The following is a 25,885-nucleotide window of genomic DNA, read 5'->3' on the forward strand; positions in this document are numbered from 1 at the left end:
TACCCACAAATGAAAGTGCAACAAGCTGTCTGAAATAAGAGATCAATTTCAGCAAGCCTCTGCAAACTGAGCCAGCCTAATTTCCTGTAGGTCTATGCTTCATTTTCCTACTGTGCCTGCCCTCCAGCTCTTCTGTTTCCCATGGTAACTAGGCCAGCTGTCGACTAGGAAAATACCCTTGGGCCAACTAAAAAAAGAGAAGTTTTCTCTTACTAAAATCTTATAGCAAGCTTTCCTTGGTACATGAGCTTAACTTCAAATTCCCACTTCTCTTTTTGCAAAGCCAATATTTGGTGGCAATAAAGCAGTGAAACAGAAGGAAGAGCAGAAACAGCAGTGTTTTTAAAAGACAAATCTAAAGATATTTCATTCTCTGTTCTGCCTTCCTCTTCTACCCTTGCAAAAGATACTATTGCTATAAATAAGAGGGAGGGATAATGAATAGAGACCAAGATAAGAAGAGGAAAAATATTAAAAAAGCAGAGAGGAAGAAAGAAAACAGGTCTAGAAAGAAGAAGTATGAAGATAACAGAAATACTCTTCTTAACAATGTAAATGCTTGTTCTTCTGTCCTGTAACTGACAGGAAAGAGCTGACAAGAACTGTCTCTCATGGTCTCCTTTTCCTTAATTAAATTAAAATATGATAGGTATCATCTTTGAGGAAGACTACAGAGCAGCCTTATGCATAAGGAGAGTGATATCTGCCTTAGAAGAGTCAAAATCATGAAGAGATGGAAAAATGTTATTGGGACTTGAGAGGCTCCCCTATTGAAAAGTTTGTTTCTTTGTTTTCTGTTCCCTGAAAACAAATGAGTTTTGTTGATTAGTTTTGAAGTGTAAAGGGCCATCATCATGGTGACGCTTGATCTGAGCTATGGAGGATCACTCCAAGTTATTCTTTTGACAGTCAGACATACAAATGCACAGAGGTAACAAGTTGCTGTGATCTGAAGGTCTGATCCGTGCACCCTTAGCTGTTGTGCAGCATTGGTTCTAGTACGGAAGCTGTGCTTTTCAGGCTTCTCTAACGAGATGCTGCATGGCAAATTGCCAGAAAAAGAAGACTTCATGTCTTACAGAAAGCATAATAAGTCAGATATAAGAGGAATACTTAAACCAGAAAGTTTTGCAATCTTGTGATTACACTGAGGTATCATCATTGCTGAAATGCCTAAACCAGTAACTGCTTGAAGGCTTGTTATACCTCCCAATTCCTGTGTAGGCAGTGATCTGAAAAAAAAGTTCCATTTCTTAGATACTAGGAAAAGAAGATAAGCAGGGCCACTAGCTAGACCAGAGATGCCCAGATGAAAGTAAAGATCCAGAAGAGCAGACGTGTCAGGACATAATACGGAGTCAGGATCCTAGTTCTTGCACCTGTATTACCTGCACTTAAAACACAATGGATCTTCAGGCAGGTTCTTCCAGAGAGATAGAAATGATGCTGCCTTAAAAGATAAGTTTGAAATGTATCAGATCTCATCTATCCTTTCTCTGCTGTTGGTATCTGAGCATCCTGTCTGTAAAAATCTGGACTGTAGTTGAAAAGTAACAGCTTTGATTGTAGACATCCTTAAACAAAGCAAATTCTTGTAACTGAGTGCAGAGCAAATAGACAAATTAACAGCTCAAGATCTACTGCTCTTCAGAATAATTTTCTTTAATTACATAATATTTGCAAAACAATATCACTTTCTTTTCCTCTTCACTCCCACCCCAAAAACCAAAGACCTCTCTCCCCATGCCTGGGGTGAATCATAAGAATGGTAATCTGAAAACTGTTAAGATTATAAACTACAGATCTGGCTCAGAATGTATGAATAATGTCTGGAACTGCTCCTGATATAAGCAGCCAAAGGCCATAATGACCTTGTAGAAAAACAATTATAGTTTTCTTCCTGAAACTACTTCTGTATTAGTATGTAAAAACAAAAAAAAAAGAGAGAAAAAACACACAAACAAATAAACATAAAGCTGAAAAGTGCATACAGTATTTTAAAGTGAAGTTAACCAAAGTGTTGCACCATAACTCAGGTTTAATTCTGCAGTTTCATGTCAATCTGGATTGTGCTGTGCATGCAGAACTGTACGAATTAGTTTTGTGCTTTACATTTTGTTTTATAGTGTCATCAGTTATTTTTTGTTCCAGCAGTGACACTAACAGGAAGCTACAGAAGTTATGTAGAGCCATTTTGGTAGACATGAACTACCCAAACAATAGGCAAATAAAGAAAAATATTTCCAAGTTCTCCACAGTGTATTGCTGCAATAACTGTGGTCTAAATTCAGATACACCACAAAGCTTAGCAGCTCCATTGGCTTTAGTGGACTGCTTGAACTTGGATTAATTTTGTGTCTTATTTATATGGTTGGAAGTAGAGTAGTTTAGTCACCTTCTGTATCCAGTTGATTGCTGGCATATTTGGACATCATCCCATTAAAGCCATTGGGTCTGCTTATTTTAGTGGTGATTATCCCATCTAATCCCATTTACTGCAGTTACCCACTGGGAAGCACACAACAATTTCTGTTATGCCTGGAATGAATGGTACATTTCAGTTCCTGTACCAGAAATATACTCTAAGCTGTTACAAAGATAGGTGGTTTGTTGCTTTCAGGCTTGCTCATTCTGATGTAAGATACTGCCTGAAATTCTGAAAACAATATGGTGTTTGTTCTGACGAGAAAATCTGCAATTTTGAAACAAGTGCAGACAGGAACATATCTGGTCACATGAAGAAAGCACTGGCAAAGATGGAACCAGTCTTTTCAAAATTAGTTACAGACTTGAATGCCGTGTTTCTCATTGAATGCACGATAATACTGCCCCACTGATAATTTTCGTGCAGATATTAAATGCAATACGTTTGTTAAGCTGCTTTTTTTTTTGTTTGATAATTTGGAAAACTATTTTCGGAGGGCAAAGTTAATCATGTCCTCTGATTCTCCTGAGACAGTGGTACTTTTTCTATTCATACTTTACAGCAGATAGAGGATAGTTGCGAGCCTGAGCTTAAGTCAGTCTCACCATTACTGACTCTTCAAAGTGAATGCATTTCATTTCTGTTACTTTGGGTCGATACATTAGTAAGGTGGGATCTTAGGTCGACTGTGAACCCTCACTGATGGATTCTGAAGTTATCCAAGATCGGTGCTGTTGTACACAGGTGTTATTGGAAACAACCACTAATTCTGTAATGTTGGTGTTGCTGCAGGTATTTTTTGTCTTTGTGATAATGTGTTAGTAGATTTTGTCTTCTGCTACTTGCAGACCCCACCTGATGAAGAGGAGAACAGAGAAAGAACAGCTTTGCTAACCATTCGGGGTTTTTGTGTGTGTGTGTGTGGAATATATAGTCAATATTTTGATGTCAAAATTCAACAAATTGGCGAAGACATGTTCTGAGAGTGATCACTTCTTGCTTAGAGCTTAGACTAGGTAGCATCTACTACCTGGCAGTTATAGTGCTACCTGTGAACCGTTATAGCCCCCCTATACAGTACATTTTCAAGATAGGAGCTCTTTCTTCTCTAGACAAAACCAGATTATTTTCTTAAGACAGAAGTGTATGTAAGTAACTATACTATGTATCAAATACAACATTTTTCTGCTAGGCAACCTTAGCAGGGTTTGGCAACTTACTTTTATAGTGTAGCATAGCCTTTGTTTCCACTGATGTGCTAATTTTTGTGAGTCAGCAGGACGTGTTCCAGTTCAGGCATTCAATGGAAGTAGAGCTAAATGGCTCGTTTGAACCTTTGGGATCAAGTGGTTTATCTGGATGTAAATTACATTGCCTTGTTCATAAAGATCTTTGAGAAAAGATTAGCAAATAATGGCAACTAGTCCCATGGCTCCCATAAAAATGTTCTATTTCCCAAGCCTAACTAGTATACTTTATAATATGTCTACAACAATTTTTTTTGTTGTTTAAGGGAGACCAAAGTGTTAGACATCTGTTCAAAGTTACGTTATAAAAAAAGAATTAGAAAACCAAAATCAAATGTATCGTATGGCCTTTTAAATCAAAATTTCATTTCAAGCAGAGGAATTTTTCTGTTCAAGGGTAATGCTTTGAAAAATGAGTCTGTAAAAGAAGCTCTGTTATATGAGAAGCAGCAGGTGATACTGACCGCAGGTTTGCTGTGAGAGGTGCTGCAAGCTACCAAACAGCTGCTGGTTTTCCATCCTGGAGACTTAGTTGGTTAGAAAGACTCAGAGAAAATATTGTGTAACTCTTCACTCAGTCTGCTCAAGAAATGTAAACTTTAATTTTCTTCTTGTTCTACAATAAAAAGAAAGAAGAGAATTCAGTCAAAGAAAGGGAGAGTGAGAGGCTGTCCAGTCTTGGTTCTTCCAGTCAAGGGAGTGGCCTGGCATTATGTTTCTGTAAAACTATAGAATATGTGCAGTACTGCAGTCACTTAGGAGAGCTGCTATGTCCCCTCAGTCTTTGTTGTACATTAGCTCTTCTACCTAATTCACTTTTCTCTCCATTCTCCCCTGTACAAATTGTGTTGTTCTTAACATGTTAGGCATTTTGTACTTCTCAGTTTTTTGTTTGTTTTTCTTTCTTTGTTGATTGTCATGCCCCAGTAGGTCTACATGGAATGTTACTGTTGCTTTCTGTGTTTTCCTTTCTGACTTGGAGTACATAAATCACACCTTTCTATAATTTGGGGTTATTTTAAAAAGGGAGATATCCTGTATCTATCTTTTAATGAAAGCTGAAAGAGATAACCTATATGTTTCCCTTAAATAACAAAGAACCATGAGAACAAAGCTGCTTTAAGGTTTTTCCAGTAAGGTTAATGAAATTAAATATTGCTATCCAGTGAAGACTTACCTAGCCGAGAATGAGAAGGAGGCTGGGAACAGAAATTACATTGCAACAAGTGCTAGTGTTCCTTTCTGTTCTCTAAAGCAATAGCTGCCATCCTACAGACCTGTTTCTGGGAGCTTCAGCAAGTTCAGTCATCTGTCCTAGGTGCTGTCGAAGCAATCAGAAAAGCCACAATCATATTTGCCAGCTTGGCACTCTGCTGCCTTAGAGTTTGGCTGTGTCTAGAGAGGCTGTGCCTGAGTGTACCAGCTAGCAAAAGAAAAACATTAGTTCTGCAGACTTGGTTGTACTCTGCAGAGAAGCAAGGGGAGTTACAGGCATAGGGGATGGAGGACGATGGGTACTTGTTAGAACTGGGAATTCATTGGAGTTCTCACTACCTGTGCAGTCCTTGCTAAGTTGATATTTCTAGCAAAGGGATTATTCCTGTTATCTCTGGCAAGGAAGTAAAAACCTTGTCCAATGTAATCTTGGGGAGATAAAAGTAGGAAAAATTTTACTTGTAACCGAGTAATTAATAGCAGCATTTGTTCACTCATCCTCATGGCTCATCACTGGCTAGATGGGGATATTAATCTTCAGCTGCCCATTTTTGTCATCTCTCTCATCTTTGTGAGTAACTTGCGGTGGTATTTAAGAAGCTGCAAAGCCCAAATACAATGGCACTGACAAACCATGTGTGTTACTTGCTTCCCTGTTTAAGAATTCAAACAGTAAAATTTTTCCTTCACCAGTCAAAAATGAAGTCTGTCACATCCTTCAGATGCGTGTCATAGCTCCATGGCACAATGGAGTACAAACAGTTTAGAAGTGTTGCAGGATGTCTAATAAAAATCAAGATGGATGGCAACCTCAGGCATGGATGCCCTGCTGTGGTGAAGAAGTGTGAGTCTTTATCTTTGATGCAAAGGGCTGTGGAGAATAATTTTAAAACAATTTTTCCTGTAATGAGCAGCAGTCTTGTTCTAATGTTCTTTTCTTCTGTGACTCGTCCTGCCTCCAGCTTAATGAAACAGAAAACAAGCAGGAAATATACTTTCACAACAAAGCATATTGATTTCCTTGGTCAAGTCTACCAAAGATTGACCAATGAGATTAATCCCTCAGCAGTTACCTTAAAACCCTAAGGCACCTCTCTTTCATGGTGCTTCTGAATTCAAAATACCTTAAGCAAAGAGTACACAGTGTGTTTGCTGGTAAGCACACCTTTTGTATAATAAATTCCAATCATCACTTGGAAACAAATTAACTAAGGTCCCTTCTCTGACTTTGACACATGTAAATAACACAGTCAGCCTGCACCTCGCTCTTTCATAGCAGGTAGGGGTTAAGACTACAATAAGATCCTGGCCTTTTCTTGGGTTTATTTTGCTGTGATGTGGTTTAACAGGCTACCTGCAAGCTGATCTGTCCTGTTGGGAATTACTTTCTGGTTCACCTTTCTGCTCCTCTTTCTGAAGGAGACAAGGAACAGATGTTGAAGCAGCAGAGTTGCCTGAACAAGCCTCACTCCTTCACTTGTCTGCCAAATCCAACTCAGGGAGCAGACTGTATCTGCTGCAAGTCCTTTAGAGCACTGTTTTCCTTCTCTTTCCAGCACTACAGAAAGAGAATGAGGCAGCTTACCTGTTTTGCTACCAAGATCCATCCAATCCCATTCTTTTCCTTCCTTTATGGTTTATTATTATTATTATTTTCCCTTTTCTCCATAGCTTCCATTTTTAGTCCTGTTTCTCCTTTTCTGACACAGCAGCCAACTCAGCTTGATTCAACACCTTCCCTTCTGCCCTGTGGCCAGAATCTTTCCAGCACACTTGTATTTCTATACTCAGAAAATACACACATATACTTCTGCAGCTGTGAGTGTTGGAAAATGGGGTTGAAGACAGCTTGCAGGCATGGAGTGAACACATACAGAAAGGAAGAGAAGCAGCTGCTTGCAGAAGGAAGTCAAGGGCATCTTTCAGGGCACTGCAGAATCTGATTTGGACCCTCTAAATGATGCTAAGCAGGGTTGGTCTGGTTGCTTCTTCAGTAAATAGTTCGAGTTGTAAGAGACCTTAAAGATCATGCAGTTCCAACCACTTTGCCATGGGCAGGGAAACCTCCCACCAGACCAGGCTCCTCAGGGCCACATCCAACCTGGCCTTGAGCATCTCCAGGGATGGGGCAGCCACAGCTTCCCGGGACAACCTGTGCCAATGCCTCACCACCTTTATCGTGAAGAATTTTTCCTAATGCCTAATCTTAAGTCTTCCCACTTCCAATTTAAAGCCATTTCCCTCATGCTATCACTACAAACCCATATAAAAAGTCACTCCTCAGCTTTCCTTTAGGTCCCTTTAAGGTACTGTAAGGCTGATATAACACCTCCCTGGAGCCTTCTATTCTCCAGGCTGAAGAGATCACCATACTTCTGATATCTGGTATTTTCCAGAAAGTGGCTTTGGGACAGTGTATCTGAATTGCCCTGGCCTTGCTGAGAAGGAGGAAGTTTGTCCCAAATCAGAGAACTCTTAAGAGTGAGGAAGTCTCCCTCTTCAGAGCAAAATCCTCTGTATAGGCCTGGCATAAGGCCAGGCTTTTATATTGAGTTCTGTCTTGCAGAACCCTGTGAAAATTGTCAGAAAAAAAAAAAAAAACCCTAAACCCCAAATCCTTAACATATTCCTCACTGACAGCCCTGAGTTTTAAAACATTCCAATTTTTATTTCCTCTGTCACAGCTAGGCATCTTTTCTTAAGTTGAAAATTTCGTTAGTGTCTTGAGTGTTTCTGCATCCTGCAGCCTCATAAGTTGAAGAGTTGCCTGTCTTCACTGAGTCTTCGCAATGACAGTGTGAAGATGTGTGGGCCAGGAAACTTGGGAGACAGAATTACGGATGCGTATTTGTTCGGTTGTTGAATAAACATTTCAGCAAAAGCCTACAATGAGTCATCACATTAAAATCCATCCTTTGTATCCTCCTTGGGACTGGTTTTATAAAATGAATCTAAAAGTCAGATCCAGTTAATCCAAATCATTTTGCAAATTAAGGTCTACAGCTTTTTAAAAGCATACCTACCCCAGTGGACAGGCAAAAGGAAGTTTTGCTGCCTGTAGCACAGCTGCCAGACTTGTTTGAGTGCAGACATCCAAGTCCCCCATGGGCTGCTGAGGAAGCACATGCACCGTCAAGAGCTGCCATGTGAATTCAGACTGTAGAGGGTGTGCTGGGCAGCAGCTGGTGTGGACATGGATATTACCAGTGAGATCCTGATGACTGCCTCAACTTTCCCCATGGACTGGGCTCAAACTCTATACATTCTCTGTTCCCATCTATGCCTTATGTGTAAGCTATCTGAATCTGGCCTATAATGCTTTCTCAGGTTAAAAAGAAATTTTTATATTGTACGTGCATATTAGCTTATTTTCTGGGAATACTTAGTCATAAAAGTAATCAAAATATGGATCTTCTAAGTTGTCTGCCTTATGCAGGGAGTAGCTCTGTTAAAAATAGGAAAATGTTTTGATTTTGCTTCCTGTATGTAAAATGCTAAGCCTTTCATTCTAGGGAAATAGAAGTTGGTTTAATGTTCTGTATGTCTGAGAGGATTAAAGGGACATCTTGAACATGAAAGGGTACTTTTTCTGGATTCCTTTAATATGTACTGTTAAAAATAGAGTATGTGAATGCATTTAATTTAGATGCTTAGGAGCTGATTCCAATAAAAGCCTAAGTGCAGACAGAGTATTCTGCACCAATATAACTTGGCCACTTCAAAATAGATATTGTGGCATTGTCATCTTCCCTTAGGTGCACTTGCACTTGTCGTTGCAAGGCAGAAATAAACCAGTTTATTTGTTCTGCCTGAGCTCCAAGAGAAATGCAAGCTGTCTAGCTGGACTGAGGCTGCTCCAGTTGACCGCAATTCCTACCCATGTGACAGTCTGAACTGTGCCAATAATGCTTTTGTTTTTAAAAAAAAAATGAGCACAAAGCCTGTTCCTTGACTTGCTGTTGAAATAGCCAGAGTGCATTTTTGTTTTAAGTTGCCTTGTTTTCCTACAACTGAGCTAAAAGGCCACTGCAGAGTGCTATTCAGTAGCCTAAACATAAGCCATTTTACACAGCAAAAGGCATCTGAAATAACTGCATGGGAGTGACACACAGGAGATCTTGCCTCTAGTGGACCCATGCCCTTCCAAAGCAGCAGCTGGAGATCAAAGAGGGTTTTCTAGAACATCTAAAATGGCACAAGGTATCTAAAGTTAAGCAAATTAATTCCATTCTGTGGAATCCTGGATTTGCTTTGCTTGAAACCTGAAAGAATCAGTTTATCTACCACCATTTATGCATGTGCTGTCAGCCTTCTTCTGTTCGTAGAGGGTTCAGGATAAGAATCATCTGTCCCTATGTGCTGGGCTTTGCCTTCCATCAGGCACTGCAATGGCAATCTGTATTTCTTTACAATCCAGAAAGTAATTATTTGTTTTTACTAGTCTACAGAAAGAAATGTCATTTCAATTTCCTCCAGAGTGTGCTAGTGATAAGCTTTTCACATCTCTCTTCTTTCATGTCTCAGCTTTTCTGGTAGAAACACCACATATTCTTTTAAGATTTTCAGTGCTTATAAACCCTTAGATGTTCAGAGGTTTTGTGTAACTGGAAAGACTTTTCAGTAATCATTAAGTAATATTATTCTGCATGGAATTATATAGGAAAAGAGGACCTAGAAGGATCATTGCCTTATAATAGATGACAGGAATCCCTTATCACCAAAAGATGCATGGACTGCAACAGCAATATTGCAGTGCCTTGTGCATAGTTTGAGGGAATTGCAGTGTCTATAAGAATTATGATTTTTTTACCTTTAAATATCAGTGCCTGATATGTATCCTGCTCTTGCTTTTTGTTATGTGACATAGTCATATGTGGTGTGCCACGAAAGTGGACAGCTTCTGTATTTTCTGTCCTGTGAAAACTAGCATTGTTTGCTAGGTTTAAGTAACCTCATCTAGTAAGGGAAACTGTTTTAAAATTCAGAGATATTTGAAGAATTTAAGGTTTGAGATGTTCTTAAGGGTGAAGTGGTGGGGTGGAAAGTTCAGAAAAAAGGGAAAAGCAATTCATCAGTCTTGTAGACAAAGGGAAATCCCAGGTGCCTGACAGGATGTTAATAGCAACATAAAACTGGTGATCCATCTACACTTACAAAAATAAATCAAACGTGTACAAAACCTCTGGCCCACATAAGGAAAAAATTCCCCAGTAATCAATTCAATTAACTGAGAAAAACCCCTAAACCACACAGCTTTCATGGCCCAAAAGAATGTGTAATTAGAGAAGACTGTGTGGTAAACATTAAAAAAAAAAAAAAAAAGGTTTTGGTTTTATTTCTAAGCTTTATGTAGGTAATAACCACAGTTCTGAAGCTTTTACATGCTTCAATAGAACTAAGAGCTGAGTTTGTGCTCTAGACCAACACTTACCAGTTAAGGAAGGAATAATGTGGGCTCATTTCACTCCTATTAGAATTATAGCCAATTTCAGAAATGTCTCCTCAACTTAAAAGAGTGACAGTTTCTGGAATTGATGATGCAACTGAAATGAAAAGGTTCTTTAAATGCACCTCCTAGCTGAAAGACATTGATTATGCAAGTGCACTGGCAGAAGGAAAAAAAAAATAATAGATTTAGGGATATATGTTTAAGACTGGACTTCAAAAAAATATAACTTATTTTCACTTTGTAAACTTTCCTTGGAGAAATGCGAAGCAATACAAGTATTGCAAAATGTATGACAATAAGAAATGGCAGGTTCCTATTGATTCAACACACTTGAAATCTCATTATTTATCAAATGGGACTTGAGTACTGCCAACAAATAAATGACATTTTTTTTCATTCTCTGCTGCCCAAAGCCGCCAAATACTTATTAGTCTGGAGTGCATTTATTGTTTCTGCTAGAGGTAATATAAAATAAAAATCAGGTTTTGATACACAGATGTTTTTTCCCCTTGTTCCTTCAGGCTGTTGAAGAATGCGCTGAATGAAGTTCATTTCAAAATCTGGTATCAGAAGGTACTGGCTGCTCTCCAATTCTGTGCTGGAAAAACCCTGAACAATGAGTTTTCCAAGGAAGGAAAACTTATCAGAATTCTGGAAGACATTGCTGAAAAAGTAAAAGCTGCTGGTGACCCAAAGAGAAAGGTTTGTTAAAAAATACCTCCCCTTCCATCTGTGTTTTTTTGGCTAACTTTATTTTTTATAAGGTGACATCTCTTTCCTGTAGTGTCCTTTACGTAAATTAACCCAAGGTTAGCCTAAAATTTATAAAATTGTGTGCTGCTCTGCAAACAAGTAGAACGTATGTATTTAATGGGACAATTGTCATCGCTGTTTCTCTGAAGGTCAGCAGATCTTTTGAGCCATTTAAATTCCTTCATCAGTGGTTTCTCAAACACTAGAGATAGTCAGAAATAATAGGAAAAAAACTGATTAATATTTTACTAAAAGGAGTGCTCATATTTAGCACCTCATGGCAGAATATTTGACTCCTGTAGTGCTGTTTCTTGAAAACTTTGCTAAGAGTTGTCCTTGACAGACTAAAAATCCTCATTTCTTAGCAAATTCAACCAGACTGCACTATATATAATATCTTACATATAGCATTCAGCAGTTAATACTGTATATGTAACTGCAGAGATGCATTCCTGATAGCAGAAAGCTTGCAGTCTTCTTCTCCAGTGCAGGTTTTATATGACATAGGTGCATTTCCAATTTAAAACTGCTTTTTTTCCAAGACAGCTGTTGTTAATTACCGTATGTGTAATACTTTTTCTTACTGTGATCTCAGCAAGACAGACCAGAAAGCCAAATAAAAATATACCTGCTACTACTGGTTGTCATGAAAGTTATCATGAATTCTTTTTTGCCTTATTAAGGATTCAAATATTTTCAAAGGATTTTTCAGAATATTCTGTGTTGCTACTAAGAGCAGCAAAGCAAACATGGAAATTAAAAGACAATAATATTTGAAAAGAGAAAAATCCATGTAAAGTGAAAGAACTAGTAGTGATACATTATACATTACTGATGCATAATTCAGATTTTAGAGATTAAACTCAAGGCTGCAGTTACTGTGATACTGAGAAACTCCCAGATCTTGCAGTTCACATACCTGCAGTTAGGGAAGGGCGATCACAGTGTTGAGGCAACAAAGTTTTCTAGGAAGGCAAAAAAGACATGCAATGCAGCAGAGCAGATGCAAAGCTAATCAGCACTTAATGAAGGGTTTTGAATCTGAACCTACATGACAGCATGAAGTGAAGTGCATCTAGGCTGTAAAAGCATGATGTGGAGTAAAATCACAGTTCTTGCTTTTAATAACTGTACCTCAGTGCAACCTCATTAGCTGCTGTAAGGTTACATGGATGCTACTGTCTCCAGATATTGTACTGCTTGTTTAAAATGTAGAAAGGCAGTTAATGGCTTAAAAGATGCTTTTATGTTCTTTCATGTTGCCATAATGATTCACACATTGCAGGAGGTGCTAAAGGTGGAACTCAACAAACTTCAGCAGTTCTTCCAGGAGGTAAAGGTTTGTCGGCTTCCCCTGAATCCCGCGCTTGTTGTCCAAGGCATAGAGGCAGATGTAAGTGTAGTCCATGCAACAGATTGTTTTTAACTCTTTTTCACATTTTTTAGTGTAAAGGGGGAGAGGGAGTGAATGGCTTTATTGACTGGGAAATAATCTTACTGGTATTAAGTATGAGTCATATGGTAAACTGGCATCTAGCATAATCTTCTTTAAACTGGGGGCCTTTTCTGGAGGCAGGGGTGAAGAGAACTGGTAGGGTGGCTGTTGTATGCATGTCTCACTCTGTGAAGCAGCAGCAGCAGCAAAGATTTCAAACTCTGATCAATCTGCTCCCAACTCAGCTGCCCTGCCATGGTGTTGGTGTTGGTACGGGCAAGGATACCTGGCTTCCCTGCAGCTGAGACCTGGTTACCATCCTGCCCAAATAGCTCTTGGTGGCGGTTTTTTTTCTCATCTAAGACTCTCTCTTGTCATTTAGAAAAGCAGCTAGAACTTTACAGCCAGCTCTCTTCTTACTGAGGTGAGACTAGGCACATGACTGAGAATTGCTAAAATATTAAGTATTCTCAGTAATGTACCTGTGTTTATGACCCCTGTTAAGAATGACTTAAGAATAAAGGAAACAGCAATGTTTTTTAGTGTAACTTGGCTCTACTTTGACAATACTACTAAGGTTCATTTATTAACTCTTTAGAATTTTTTTCATAAACAGTATTATGCCAGTCAGAAGCTGTTCCATCTCTAGAGAAGGAAAAAGTATCCAGCAGCAAGAGAAATCAAACCTGGATGAAAGCTCATACATATTTCCAGTTATAGCTACCTAATTACAGCAATGTGTGCTCAGTTTTTGTTCTCTGGCTCATTATTCACAGTGGACCTGATTCAAAGAGGTGCTGATCCTTTCAATTACCTTTGACCTGTGATGCTCCAAGTAATTGTTATTCAGCCTTGATCTTGCTGAGAACAGAGGTCTTCCAGCACCCCGCAGGCTTGGGCCAATTGTGTATGATATAAGTCAGAAGAATTTGAAGCCTGGAGCTTCTCACTGCTTTCAGGCCCTTTGGAAAAGCTAACTAATGGGAAGGTACCTCACCATACAATCATGCTATTTATACTGCACCAGCTTGGCTGGAGAGATACAAAATGTTTAAGAATCTGAAGAGAATTTTTTTTTTAATTTTTCTTATATCATTATCGGCCATTATCTCGCAATAAATATATGCAGCTTCTTGATTGAACTGTATGTCAGTATAATCATGCAAATTAGAAGTTTTAAGTGCTTATAATTACCTAAATTTAATTCATTTTGGTACCATCTATTGATTTTACTAGAAGCAAGCACTGCTTCCAGCTCTGTGAGTAATGCATTATCTCACAGTAACCTTTCAAGCACTTATTGAGACATTTCAATGGGCAAAACTCCATAGGGGGTCAGGATTTCATCATCAGTAATAGCTATTGCATGTCACAGAAGTATGATCTGGCTAAGACAATATTTGAATGCTTGGAACATGCTTTGAGATGTTTAGATGAAAAGTAAAGAGACAGCTGTGTCTAGTAGTGTTTTTGTTCAGATTAGCCTCTATTGCACTCCACCCAATAAAGACAGCAGTAGCTCCTGTGGGGCGCTCATTATGTCTAGAAACCAGGCTATTAATTTACCATTGTCTATGTTTTTTCAGTGGATTTTTTCTCCCCCTTTTTTTAATGATGATAATACTATGCTAACTCACACAGGATTTGCAGTCCTTGGCTCACTGATGCTTTTTGAAGCCCTTTGAGATCTTCAGGTGGAAGGAGCTGTTAGGGCATGAGAAGTCAGAGTTTATATTTAATTAAGATATAATGCACATAAAATAGATTGAGAATTTCAGAATTTCCTGTATCTTCAGCCAGGTAATTCACCAAAGAAATTAGCAGGCTCTTTGCTTCTGTAAAAAAAGTATGATTGGACAACTTTTTTTTTTTTTTTTTTTTTTCAGAAAGTAGTAGGACCAAAGGCTTTTCAGTGCTTTACAGATTCTAATTAGGTCAGTCTTACTTACTTCATACACTCAGTCCCAGCCAAAGTTTGTCATTAATAGGCCTGAAAGTGAAAAACAATTAGTATGGAAAATATTATCCATTCATATAACCTGATTATTGAGTGAAACAAGTTGTCTTGGAAAAAGAATTTCTAATTTTCCCCACCCAATTAGACAGTCAATAATATCAACAATTATTTATTTTTGTTATCAGTTTTACTGAGCAATGTTTAAAGAAAGTACTTTTTTTGGAGGTATTGTATTAGCCTGACATTTTATATATGAGACATGGTTGTTCTATTCTCTCATCTTTTTTTTTCCCTGCAGTTATGTTCATATTTTACTTCCAATGCTTTTCCATTAAAAATCTCCTTCATCAATGCAAATGTTCCAAGTGGAAACATTAATGTTATCTTTAAGGTATGTTCTTCCTCTAATCCTCACTTCCTTTTGTATGCATAATGTTGATTTGAAATTCACCTTATTATGTTTTAAACCTTGAGCCTGAGAATGTTTGATTTGGTTCTGCTACTCATTTTTGCCAATTATTTTAGACACTAGAAATTTTAGCGGACTATGCTGAGGCAGTGCACTGAAGTGCACTTTTTGATCGCTAGAAAATCAAACAACTTCTTGCAATTTTTTTTTTCTTAGTGGAGACAGCCAGGCTGAAATACAAAATTTACATTTTAAACCTAGTTTACTTAGCACACTGAAGTCAGAGGGCAAGTCTCAGAGAAGAGATCATTCAGAATGACTGAATCCAGTAGCCTTTTCCATATGTCTCTAACAAATCAAAATACTGGACTAGAAATTGCATTTTACGCAGAGAACTAATTCTGCCCCTACTAGCCAGCATAGGGTAATGGGCTGAGGGAGAGGGAGGTAGAGGGACAGCAAAGGAGCTCTGTCTCATTGGAATTACTCTGCTTCATTTTCCATCTGTCACCTAGAAAAGCTTCAGAGTTCAGGACAGTGCTATGTCCGTCCACACAATACAACATCTGTAATCTGAAGTTACTTCTCTTTCAAAACAGCAAAAGTCTTCCACAACAGTAGATGCTGTTTTTCAAGGACGCTAAAGATCATAAAGTGACTGATGGATACAAAATGGTCAGTGTTGCCAAAGGCACTATTTCTAGATCTTTCACAGTATCCTGTTTCAAACCAGAAGCCTAAAAATTGATAAAAACAAATTAAAAAAAAAAAAAAAGAAGAAAGATCTTAGGCCATCTTGAATTAAATTGACCTTTAGGGCAGCTGTAATTCTCAGGAATAGAAATTTTTTTTTCTAGGTGGGTTAGGGGGAGGCTAGAAATGTTAAGTTTTTCTGAACCTTTAGACAGTTGGTACTTACACTATTTTATCAAAGATTCAAAGTTAAATAGACAGGTTCCTACTTACTTGAGCAACTCGAGCAGATGTCTGCTTATGGGCATTTAAACATTTGTGCTCTTTCTACATTGTCAGTATTTTCCCTGCCCAGGAACACTCAACAAACAATTGTCCAGTTGCTGTAGAACTATTATATCTGCCATCACTTTCTTCTGTCAGCAAACCACTGTGTTAGTTAAAGTTATCTTTTACTTGTACTGTAGTTCCATTGTTAATTCATGATGGATAACTAGTATGAAAAATAATAAGCACTGATATCATACTAAATTGTCTACTGACTGTATGTGTGAGGGAAGAAGGGAAAGTAAGTGGAGAAAATTAAGATTTTTCTCAGGTTTAAGTACTAAGAAGCCTTAATCAGGGTTAAGATTATTTTTAAATGAAAGAAAATAGATTTGTTTGGGTTTTTTTTAAAGATTAATTTATGTCTTCTGAAGTACTCATTTAATGGCAGTAAATGTCTGTAGACCCATATGTAAAAAGAATATAATAAAAGAACAAAGCATTTACAAATACCATTGAAAGTCACATGTATTTTAGATGAAGTGGGGAAGGGGAGACAAAAAAAGCAGGGCTTTTGTTTGCACAGGCCATTTACTCAGCCATGGTTGAAGATAATCTCTTCATTACCTCTTGGGACTAAAATTAAAGCCCCTTTTCACTAAGATTATTGTTTGACCAACTCCATGGGGAGAACAATCAGCACTGCATCACTGTTTGAAAAAGAATATGAATCATGTTGTGAATAAAATATAAATTCATGACAGAATTCCCCTTCAGCCTGCTGCAAATACCAAGTTGTGAAGCTTAACATTAGACAAATGCTGTCATTTGTGAAAAGGGATCTAGCATTATGTAGACTTTAAAATGTAACTAAATTAAGATCCTACCTCCGGATTAGATTTTAAACTCTAATAATTACATAGGAATATTAAGCAGAAGGCTTCAGTTAATCAGGGAGTATTTGTTACCATCTCAGTGGTTGCCAAAACCATTTCTGCCTATGTGTGCCATTTACACTGTCCTTTTCTGTCACAGAAAGATAAGTAGCAACTTTGAAGAAAAACAAGAGGGATGTACTGTATAATCAACGTAGCTGTTTTGGTGAGGGAAAAAATTCAAAGCTATTTTTCTCTGGTATTGAAGGAGAAACTTGGATTTCCTGTGCAATTTTCACAGATCGGTGATGATCTACGTCAAGATATGCTGGTTCTGCAAATTGTTCGAGTTATGGACAATATTTGGCTCCAAGAGGGTCTGGATATGCAAATGATCATTTATAGGTGTTTATCTACTGGAAAAAGCCAAGGTCAGTTTTACATTATGAAAGGTACCTGTATTGCATTATTCGTATCTCATGTGAACAGCAGCATACAAAATTTCTCCCTTTAACTTTTATTTTCATGGATGTCTTATTTATCTTCCCCCTTGAAAACAAATGTTCAGAATTTCTGTTACTCAGGCCCTGAATTCTATACTTGCCTGCTCGTGAATGTATATTTAATTATTTATTCTGCCTCTCCAAAAGTGCAACCAAACTCATTGAATTTTGTAGCAAGTTAGACTACAATTTTCCAAAAGCCTCAACCTCATCTGCTTCCGCCAGATTCTTAAAAGTAAGTTCACACAACAAAAAGAGGATGTTGAAGAACATCAGCCATAGCTACTAAAGTTTTAATCCACCATGATCCTGCACAGATGCTTAAATGTACCTGTAACATGTGGCTAGAGAAAGTATCTGTAGACAAGAGATGACAGTGTCACAGTGTTGATTTTGAAATACTGCTCTTGCAATTTATGCTGCTTAGGGTGGGCCTGACTCATCTGAAAGCTTTATCTCTATTTTATGGTTGTTATAGCAGAGCTGTAGCAAGGATACCAATTGCTTGCTGAAGAAATTTCCTGACAGCAATAAGCTTACCATTTTTTACTGACTCTCCAAATATTTTACTGAAAATAATCCGTGCACAAATAGAAGAATGATGTGTCCATATTACCTGCTGTTCAAAAACTACCAAAAAAGAAAATTCATTACTTTCTGAACCAAAAAGGGGAATTAGGAGAGCATGAATGATCTGAAGGAACTAGGAGAAAGTATAGAAGAATATATGCACATGGAGAGTTGTTAAGATCACCTGAAGAATATTCCTCCCTTATTTGTAGAGGCAGGAGTCAAAGCTTGAAGGCTTCTGCTTCAAAGTCAAATACCATATCTGAACTATATATTATATTCTCTAATGTACTAACACTTAATTTGATTTTTGCCAAGAAACACAGAGGGATCATCTGCAAATAATATTCTCTGCATGACAGTCTCCTGCTTTCAGACCCATAGCAGCAGAAAACCTCAGTGTCTGACAGATTTTCATAGAATCATAGAATAACCAGGTTGGAAGAGACCCACCGGATCATCGAGTCCAACCATTCCTATCAAACACTAAACCATGCCCCTTAGCACCTCGTCCACCCATGCCTTAAACACCTCCAGGGAAGGTGAATCAACCACCTCCCTGGGCAGCCTGTTCCAGTGCCCAATGACCCTTTCTGTGAAGAATTTTTTCCTAATGTCCAGCCTAAACCTCCCCTGGTGAAGCTTGAGGCCATTCCCTCTTGTCCTGTCCCCTGTCACTTGGGAGAAGAGGCCAGCACCCTCCTCTCTACAACCTCCTTTCAGGTAGTTATAGAGAGCAATGAGGTCTCCCCTCAGCCTCCTCTTCTCCAGGCTAAACAACCCCAGCTCTCTCAGCCGCTCCTCATAAGACCTGCTCTCCAGCCCCCTCACCAGCTTCGTTGCTCTTCTCTGGACTCGTTCCAGAGCCTCAACATCCTTCTTGTGGTGAGGGGCCCAGAACTGAACACAGTATTTGAAGTGCGGTCTCACCAGTGCCAAGTACGGAGGGAGAATAACCTCCCTGGACCTGATGGTCACACTGTTTCTGATACAAGCCAAGATGCCATTGGCCTTCTTGGCCACCTGGGCACACTGCTGGCTCATGTTCAGTCGGCTGTCAACCAACACCCCCAGGTCCCTCTCCTCCAGGCAGCTTTCTAGACAGACTTCTCCTAGTGTGTAGCACTGCACAGGGTTGTTGTGCCCCAAGTGCAGGACCCGGCACTTGGCCTTGTTAAACCTCATGCCATTGGACTCTGCCCAGCGGTCCAGCCTGTTCAGATCCCTTTGCAGAGCCTCCCTACCCTCCAGCAGATCGACACTTCCACCCAGCTTAGTGTCGTCCGCAAACTTGCTAAGGGTGCACTCAATGCCTTCATCCAGGTCATTGATAAAGACATTGAGCAGGGCTGGAGCCAGCACTGAGCCCTGGGGAACCCCACTTGTCACTGGCCTCCAGCTGGATTTCACACCATTTCCCACCACTCTCTGGGCCTGGCCATCCAACCAGTTTTCCACCCAGGAGAGTGTGCGCCCGTCCAGGCCAGAGGCTGACAGCTTCTCAAGAAGAATGCTGGGAGAAACTGTGTCAAAGGCTTTACTGAAGTCCAGGAAGATACATCCACAGCCTTTCCCTCATCCAGCAGCCGAGTCACTTTGTCATAGAAGGCGATCAGGTTAGTTTGGCAAGACCTGCCTTTTGTGAACCCGTGTTGACTGGGCCTGATCACCCGGTTCTCTTGCATGTGCTTCATGATAGCACTCAAGATCACCTGTTCCATGACTTTCCCTGGCACTGAGGTCAGACTGACAGGCCTGTAGTTTCCTGGGTCCTCCCTGCGACCCTTCTTGTAGATGGGCACAACATCAGCCAGCCTCCAGTCCAGTGGAACTTCCCCAGACTTCCAGGACTGTTGGAAGATGATGGAAAGGGGTTTGGCCAGCACATCCGCCAGCTCCTTCAATGCCTTTGGATGAATCCCATCTGGCCCCATAGACTTGTGGGTGTCTAGTTGGGCTGGCAAGGCTCTGACCACCTCCTCTTGGATCATGGGAGCCTCATTTTGCTCCTCTAGCTCCTGGGTTTGTACACAGATGGAACTACTTTCTTTACAATTAAAGACTGAGGCAAAGAAACCATTAAGTACCTCAGCCTTTTCCTCATCCCCTGTCACTGTTGTTCCTTCTGCATCCAATAGGGACTGTATGGTCTCCCTAGTGCTCCTTTTATTATTTATATATTTATAGAAGGATTTTTTGTTATCTTTCACAGACTTTGCCAATCTGATTTCTAGTTGAGCCTTAGCCCTTCTGATTTTTTCTCTACACAGTCTCACTTCCCTCCTGTAGTCCACCCAAGAGGCCTGTCCCCTCTTCCAGAGCCCATAAACATTTCTCTTCTTCTTGATATCACTCAAGATCTCTCTGTTCAACCAAGTTGGTTTTCTCCCCTGCCGGCTTTTTTTCCGGAATATGAAGATGGCTTTCTCCTGAGCTGCTAGGATTTCCTTTTGAAGAGCTCCCAGCCCTCTTGAGCTCCCTTGCCCTTAAGTGCTGTCTCCCATGAGACTTTGCCAACCAGCCTTCTGAAGAGTTCAAAGTCTGCCCTCTGGAAATTTAATCCTACTAACCACCCTCTTCACTTCACCTAGAACAGAAAACCCTATCATCTCATGATCGCTTTGTCCTAGGCATCCACCTACTGCCACATCCCCCACAAGGCCTTCTCTATTCACAAACTCCAGGTCCAGGAGGGCACCCTCCCTTGTTGGTTCATTCACCAGCTGTGCAAGGAAGTTGTCTTCCACGCACTCCAGGAGCCTCCTAGACTGCTTCCTTTCTGCTCTATTGTACTTCCAGCAGATATCAGGAAGATTGAAGTCTCCCACAAGAACGAGAGGCATTGATCTAGAGATTAACCCTGGCTGTTTCTAGAAGAGCTCATCAGCTGCTTCTCCTTGGCTGGGTGGTCTGTAACAGACTCCCATCACAAAATCTATCTTCTTATGGGCTCCTCTGATTTTAACCCACAGGCACTCAATCTCCTCATCACCACAATCCATCTCAATGGTGTCCAAGTCCTCCCTTACAAAGAGGGCTACCCCACCCTTCCTATCCCACCTGAAGAGTTCGTACCCCACCATAGCTGCACTCCAGTTATATGAGTCATCCCACCACGTTTCCATGATGGCAACGACATCATAGCCTCTGTGCCCTATGACAGCTTCCAGCTCTTCCTTCTTATTCCCCATGCTGCTTGCATTGGTGTAAATGCACTTCAGCTGAGCTGTCAAGCCTTCAGCCCTCTTAGAGGGAGCAGAGTTCATTCCCAATTGCCTGGTAACTGGAGTAGCTAGCTCCAGAGTGCCTGTATCTCCCTTAGCAATCCTCACAATGTCTTTCCTTGTGAGCTACAGAAGCAGTAATATAACTGATTTACAGTTAATGATTGAGAATACAAGGACCAAGTGACATGCCTGTGGTCAGTCAGAACATGTACTAAAGAAGCCTTGGGCACCTCAGTCTTCTAAGGCCTATGCTAACAACTTTTTCCTTGGGCCAACTTTGCTACACATGGGAGAGAAGAGATGATAATTTCATAGGGGTGGGAACAAGGAAATCACTTTTCATAGAAATATAAAAAACAGATATAGCACTGGTAGGATGCCACTTTCCAGGCAAGGTATAGTCGAGGAGCCTGTCACCAACTGAAAACATCAGAGGCCCTTCTTGTAATACAGAGTTGTAGGGTGATGTACCAGGGGACTACATGCAGGGGCATACGGCTGGCAAGCCAGGTCTTGGTTCCAAAAAAAGGAATTAAGTGTATGCAGTAGAGGCAGAAGATTCAAGTGAAGCATTGCAAAATACTTGGCTTCTCTCTGCACTTCAAAATCCCAGCTTATGTCATCTTGGGCCAGGCTAATTTCCACATTGTCTAATATAGTTTCTCCCAGCTGTGATCAGCATCACATACTGTAGAAAAATTTATGTACCATTCTTGACAATAAACACATATGAAAGAACTTTATATTTCATAGTAAATATCTTACCTTGTTTTTTATAGATTTTTTTTGTTTGTGTACACATTCTACCCACTCTGAATCTTGTTAAATTGTGGGACTTGTTGGTGTCTTGAGGCAGTTAACAATATTGTTGTCAGTGTTTTTCTTTCTCATTTGCAAAACTGCCACATTTTACTAAGTATTCTTTGGTGTTTTGTGTCTAAAGAGACAGAGAAAAGAAAAATCCTGATCTATATTTTCTATTGCATTCATTTTTTTTTCTGGAAGTTTTAAACACATATTTTTTCTGTGTGGAATAATCCGACAATAGACAATATTCTTTGATGGTCTTCCTATCTTTTTGAAGTTGAAGGTTTTTCATGTGAACTCTTTTCTACTTGATTAGGATTGGTGCAGATGGTGCCAGATGCTACCACACTAGCGAAGATCCACAGGGAGTCTGGTCTGATAGGACCACTGAAAGAAAACACAATTAAAAAGTGGTTCCATCATCACCATCCTCTGGAATCAAGTTACCAAGAGGTAACATCAGACTGAAGCTTAATATACTTTTCATGTTTTACTATGGGAAAAAAAGAATCCAAATGGCAGTAAGCAGCAAAAAACAAGTGACTCAGACACAAGACAAACAAGTCATAAGCATAATAGCTAGGGAATTGACTTAAATGTCACTCTCTTTCTAATGAGATATTCCTTTGGAGAAGATGCATTGTAATTTATTTTCTATAAAATTCTGTCATAAAGATGTTTTGAATTTACGCGTAAAATGAAAAGAAGCTGAAGTAAAAATTAAGTATTGAACTCAACACCATTTATTTTTAGGTCAGCTCTCTAAAATACATATTTTACATAAACCATGCAAAGTTTCTGTGGTTTACCTGCATTTGGAAATGACCATGTCAATTCACACAGTTTTAGAATCATAGAATCATAAGATCACTAGGTTGGAAGAGACCCACTGGATCATCGAGTCCAACCATTCAGAAAGCTCTTTTATCAAAACTGCCCACCTATATGACACTAAAATCATGCTTTTTGTATCACATTGTGGGATCCCATGCAATGCATCCAATTTTATGGAACTAAACATTATACTTGAGCCAAAAATTTGTAGTAGCAGAGGTTTTCCAATGATTTTTTTCTATTCATTCTTTGTTGTCCAAGCATATTCAGAGGCCCATGAAAAATTCTTAAAGTTTGTATTGCTGGAACAATTTTTAAAACCCTACTCCATATCCACACTACATTAGGAGTAAAAATTTTAAATTTTAACGAGAGATTTGAGTGTTTACCACTCTGAAAATTATGTGCCTTTATAGCAGTTTCTTAATAGATGTATTACATAGGTACATTTAATAAACTTTAGCAATTTTGTAATTACTCCATTGACATTTGCTTATCTACATTTTCAGTAAGAGCATTTAAAATCCTAGTATATAATCTTGATTCAATTGAATATCAACTATCTGTATAGAATTTTTTTTTCCCCAAGTTTGTATGTTTACAGTGTCAAGGTAGAAGTGCAATATTTCAATTGAAAACTGAGGTGCTATCGGTTACTGAATGAAAACTTGATTTCTTGCTGCTGCTGCTGTTTGTGAAAAGTACTATCAATGCGGAGTATCAAAAAATGAATCTCTACCCTCTTTCTTTCAGTTTTTTAAATATGTAAAATAAAGTCAGACCTGATTGTATAGAGGGTGCATAAAGTTACTATTCTGCATTCACCTTGTACTTCCTGGTGAATGAACCTTTCTCTTTTACTCCTTGATTTTTTTACTCATACCACACTGTTTGTAAGGTGCTAAAAAAACTTATGCAGAATAAGCTTTAATATGTTCATTTTACCGTTCAGTGTACAATATCACAGAAAGCTTAGGTGTTTTATGCAAGGTCACCAAAGTGGTTAAGTAGTACAGTTAAACATAAAATACAGTCAACTCTTGTACTGTGACCTACGTCTTCCACAGTGCTGTCATCCCTTTCAGGCATTGCAGGTGACACCCTGCAGCTACAAGGAAATCCTAAATGCCTAAATAATGATTAACCTTGTCTAATGTAGATTTGGTCGAAAAATATAATGATCACAGATTAGGACTGTTTGGATTTCTATATAAATGAATCCCATTGTGGTCGAGATTCATGGAAAATTAAGACTTCTGAATAAGAATGGTGTTTTCAGTGCTCAAACTGTACTAGATAAGATTAAGAGAAGATAAAAGCTATTCCTTATGCTTTGGGGTAGAAAAGCGATCATCATTTGAATGAGGAATAACTCTCCCCTGAGAGAGGACAATGAATTTGTGTGTTGTGAAAGAGACTGGTTATATTCCCCTACTAGGAGAAACCAAAGTTTTTACAGTTTTTTACACTGAAGTCAGAAGAAAACTTAGAATCCATCTGTGAGTGTCTGGTGAGCAGATCATTAGATTGTACATTTTCCTACATCTGCTGTGGGCACGTTTTGGGCAAAGAGCAATGCCACAATATAATATTTTAAAGAGGTTCATGAGGTAGATCTGCATGAGCCAGCTTATTTACACAAAGCAGACTAACCATGAAAGTACGCATCATCACATAGAAGAGCACCAGAGGAATAGGTTGTATTAAACATGACTGCTAGGCTGGTTTTTGGTTTAATCACTTGGGTCTCTTTGCATGAAACTAGGTTTGATCCCATAGTCCATTCAGATTCACAGATGCTATGAGCAGAAAACTATTTAGCCTTTCTTTGTTTCAGTACATTTCTGTAAAATGGGTTTTAATTCTTTGGAAATTTTTCTATTGTGAGACTTGATTGATTAGGATTTGAGAGTGGCAACAGATGTCTGGAGAAAAAAAAACCCATGTAGGTACAGAATAATACAGTGGGATTAAAATAGCCTTTCTTTACAAAGCAAATGGTTAAATTTGTGGATTTCCAACTAATTTCCAAGCAATTGGTTTTACAATATACTTGCAGGCTATTGAATAAAAAGTGTCAGTTTCCTTCGAAGAAGCTTGTTTTTCTTACATACGTTTCACTTTAAAAGTTTTCCATAGAATTTCAAGTGTCAGTAAAGCATGAGGTGAAAACCTCATGCATGAAATTTTTCTTGCAGTGTAACTTCGAAATTTGTATATTACTTGTTTGAGTACCATTCCTACAAACACCTGTCTCTTAACTTTTAGCAACATGCATAGCATTTGTAGAACTACAATTTCTGGTTTTCTTGGCAGTGTCACAAATACATCTCTGCATATTTCCAATAAGTGCTTTTGTTTTCCTAACTAGGCAATAAGAAATTTCTTTTACTCCTGCGCTGGCTGGTGTGTTGTTACCTTCATTCTGGGCGTATGTGATCGACATAATGACAACATAATGCTGACAAATGCTGGACACATGTTCCACATAGATTTTGGAAGATTTTTAGGTCATGCACAGACATTTGGAGGCATAAGAAGGTTAGTATCTATAGTAACGCACATATTAAATTTTAAAGCAGTGTTTTCTTATCAAAACCCATGGAAAAAATAGAAATGAGATCATGCTTTTTTTTTTTTCTTTCTGAAGTTTCCAAACCACTATCTTTTCATTGTTCATGAGACCTCTAAAAAATATAGCAATTATTGGAAAAGTAATTAAAATCAAAATCTGGGGATCTTTTTTCAATCTGAAAAAAAAAATCTAAATCTTTCTTTGGTCACAGATTTGAATTATGTACTTCAGTAGTGACAACAAGAGTAGATTGGCTTATGCCAAAGGATCTGTGATATCCATTGTTTTTTTGTAACCAAGGAGTGTTCTTATAGTGGCTCAAAAACCATAGATATACCTAAGTGACCACTTTCTTCCCTTATTGAGAGAAAAAAAAAGATTTTCCGAAGACACATGGAGAATAATTACAGTATGACTCTGTGGGTAAAATTGCAAACTTTTTCATTATCTTTTGAAGTTTTAGAGCTGACAAGACTGTGATCTTTCTGTATTTGTATCTATCTGTGATGTAACTATTTCATTACAAAGATAAATAAAGTAGTGCAACTCTATATTCTAGTTCCTAATGTGAATATACTATGGAGGAATGAATTGGGATTGAATAGGAATAGGTAGGATAATGCCAATATGTGCAAAACGCAAAG

At 38.8% G+C, this 25,885-nt stretch overlaps 1 protein-coding gene across 1 annotated transcript in view; it reads left to right on the forward strand.

The window, feature by feature from the left end:
* The window catches only part of PIK3C2G (phosphatidylinositol-4-phosphate 3-kinase catalytic subunit type 2 gamma), a 205,328-nt gene that overhangs the window by 110,433 nt on the left and 69,010 nt on the right, over positions 1–25,885 (forward strand). Inside the window, exons 18-23 of the mRNA XM_069861952.1 lie at positions 10,858–11,038; positions 12,375–12,482; positions 14,780–14,872; positions 17,027–17,156; positions 22,149–22,285; positions 25,038–25,207. Of these exons, the coding sequence (XP_069718053.1) occupies positions 10,858–11,038; positions 12,375–12,482; positions 14,780–14,872; positions 17,027–17,156; positions 22,149–22,285; positions 25,038–25,207 (819 nt within the window). The remainder of the gene's footprint in view (positions 1–10,857; positions 11,039–12,374; positions 12,483–14,779; positions 14,873–17,026; positions 17,157–22,148; positions 22,286–25,037; positions 25,208–25,885) is intronic.

Source organism: Phaenicophaeus curvirostris, chromosome 1, assembly GCF_032191515.1.
Source record: "Phaenicophaeus curvirostris isolate KB17595 chromosome 1, BPBGC_Pcur_1.0, whole genome shotgun sequence".
Classification (NCBI taxonomy): Eukaryota; Metazoa; Chordata; class Aves; order Cuculiformes; family Cuculidae; genus Phaenicophaeus; species Phaenicophaeus curvirostris.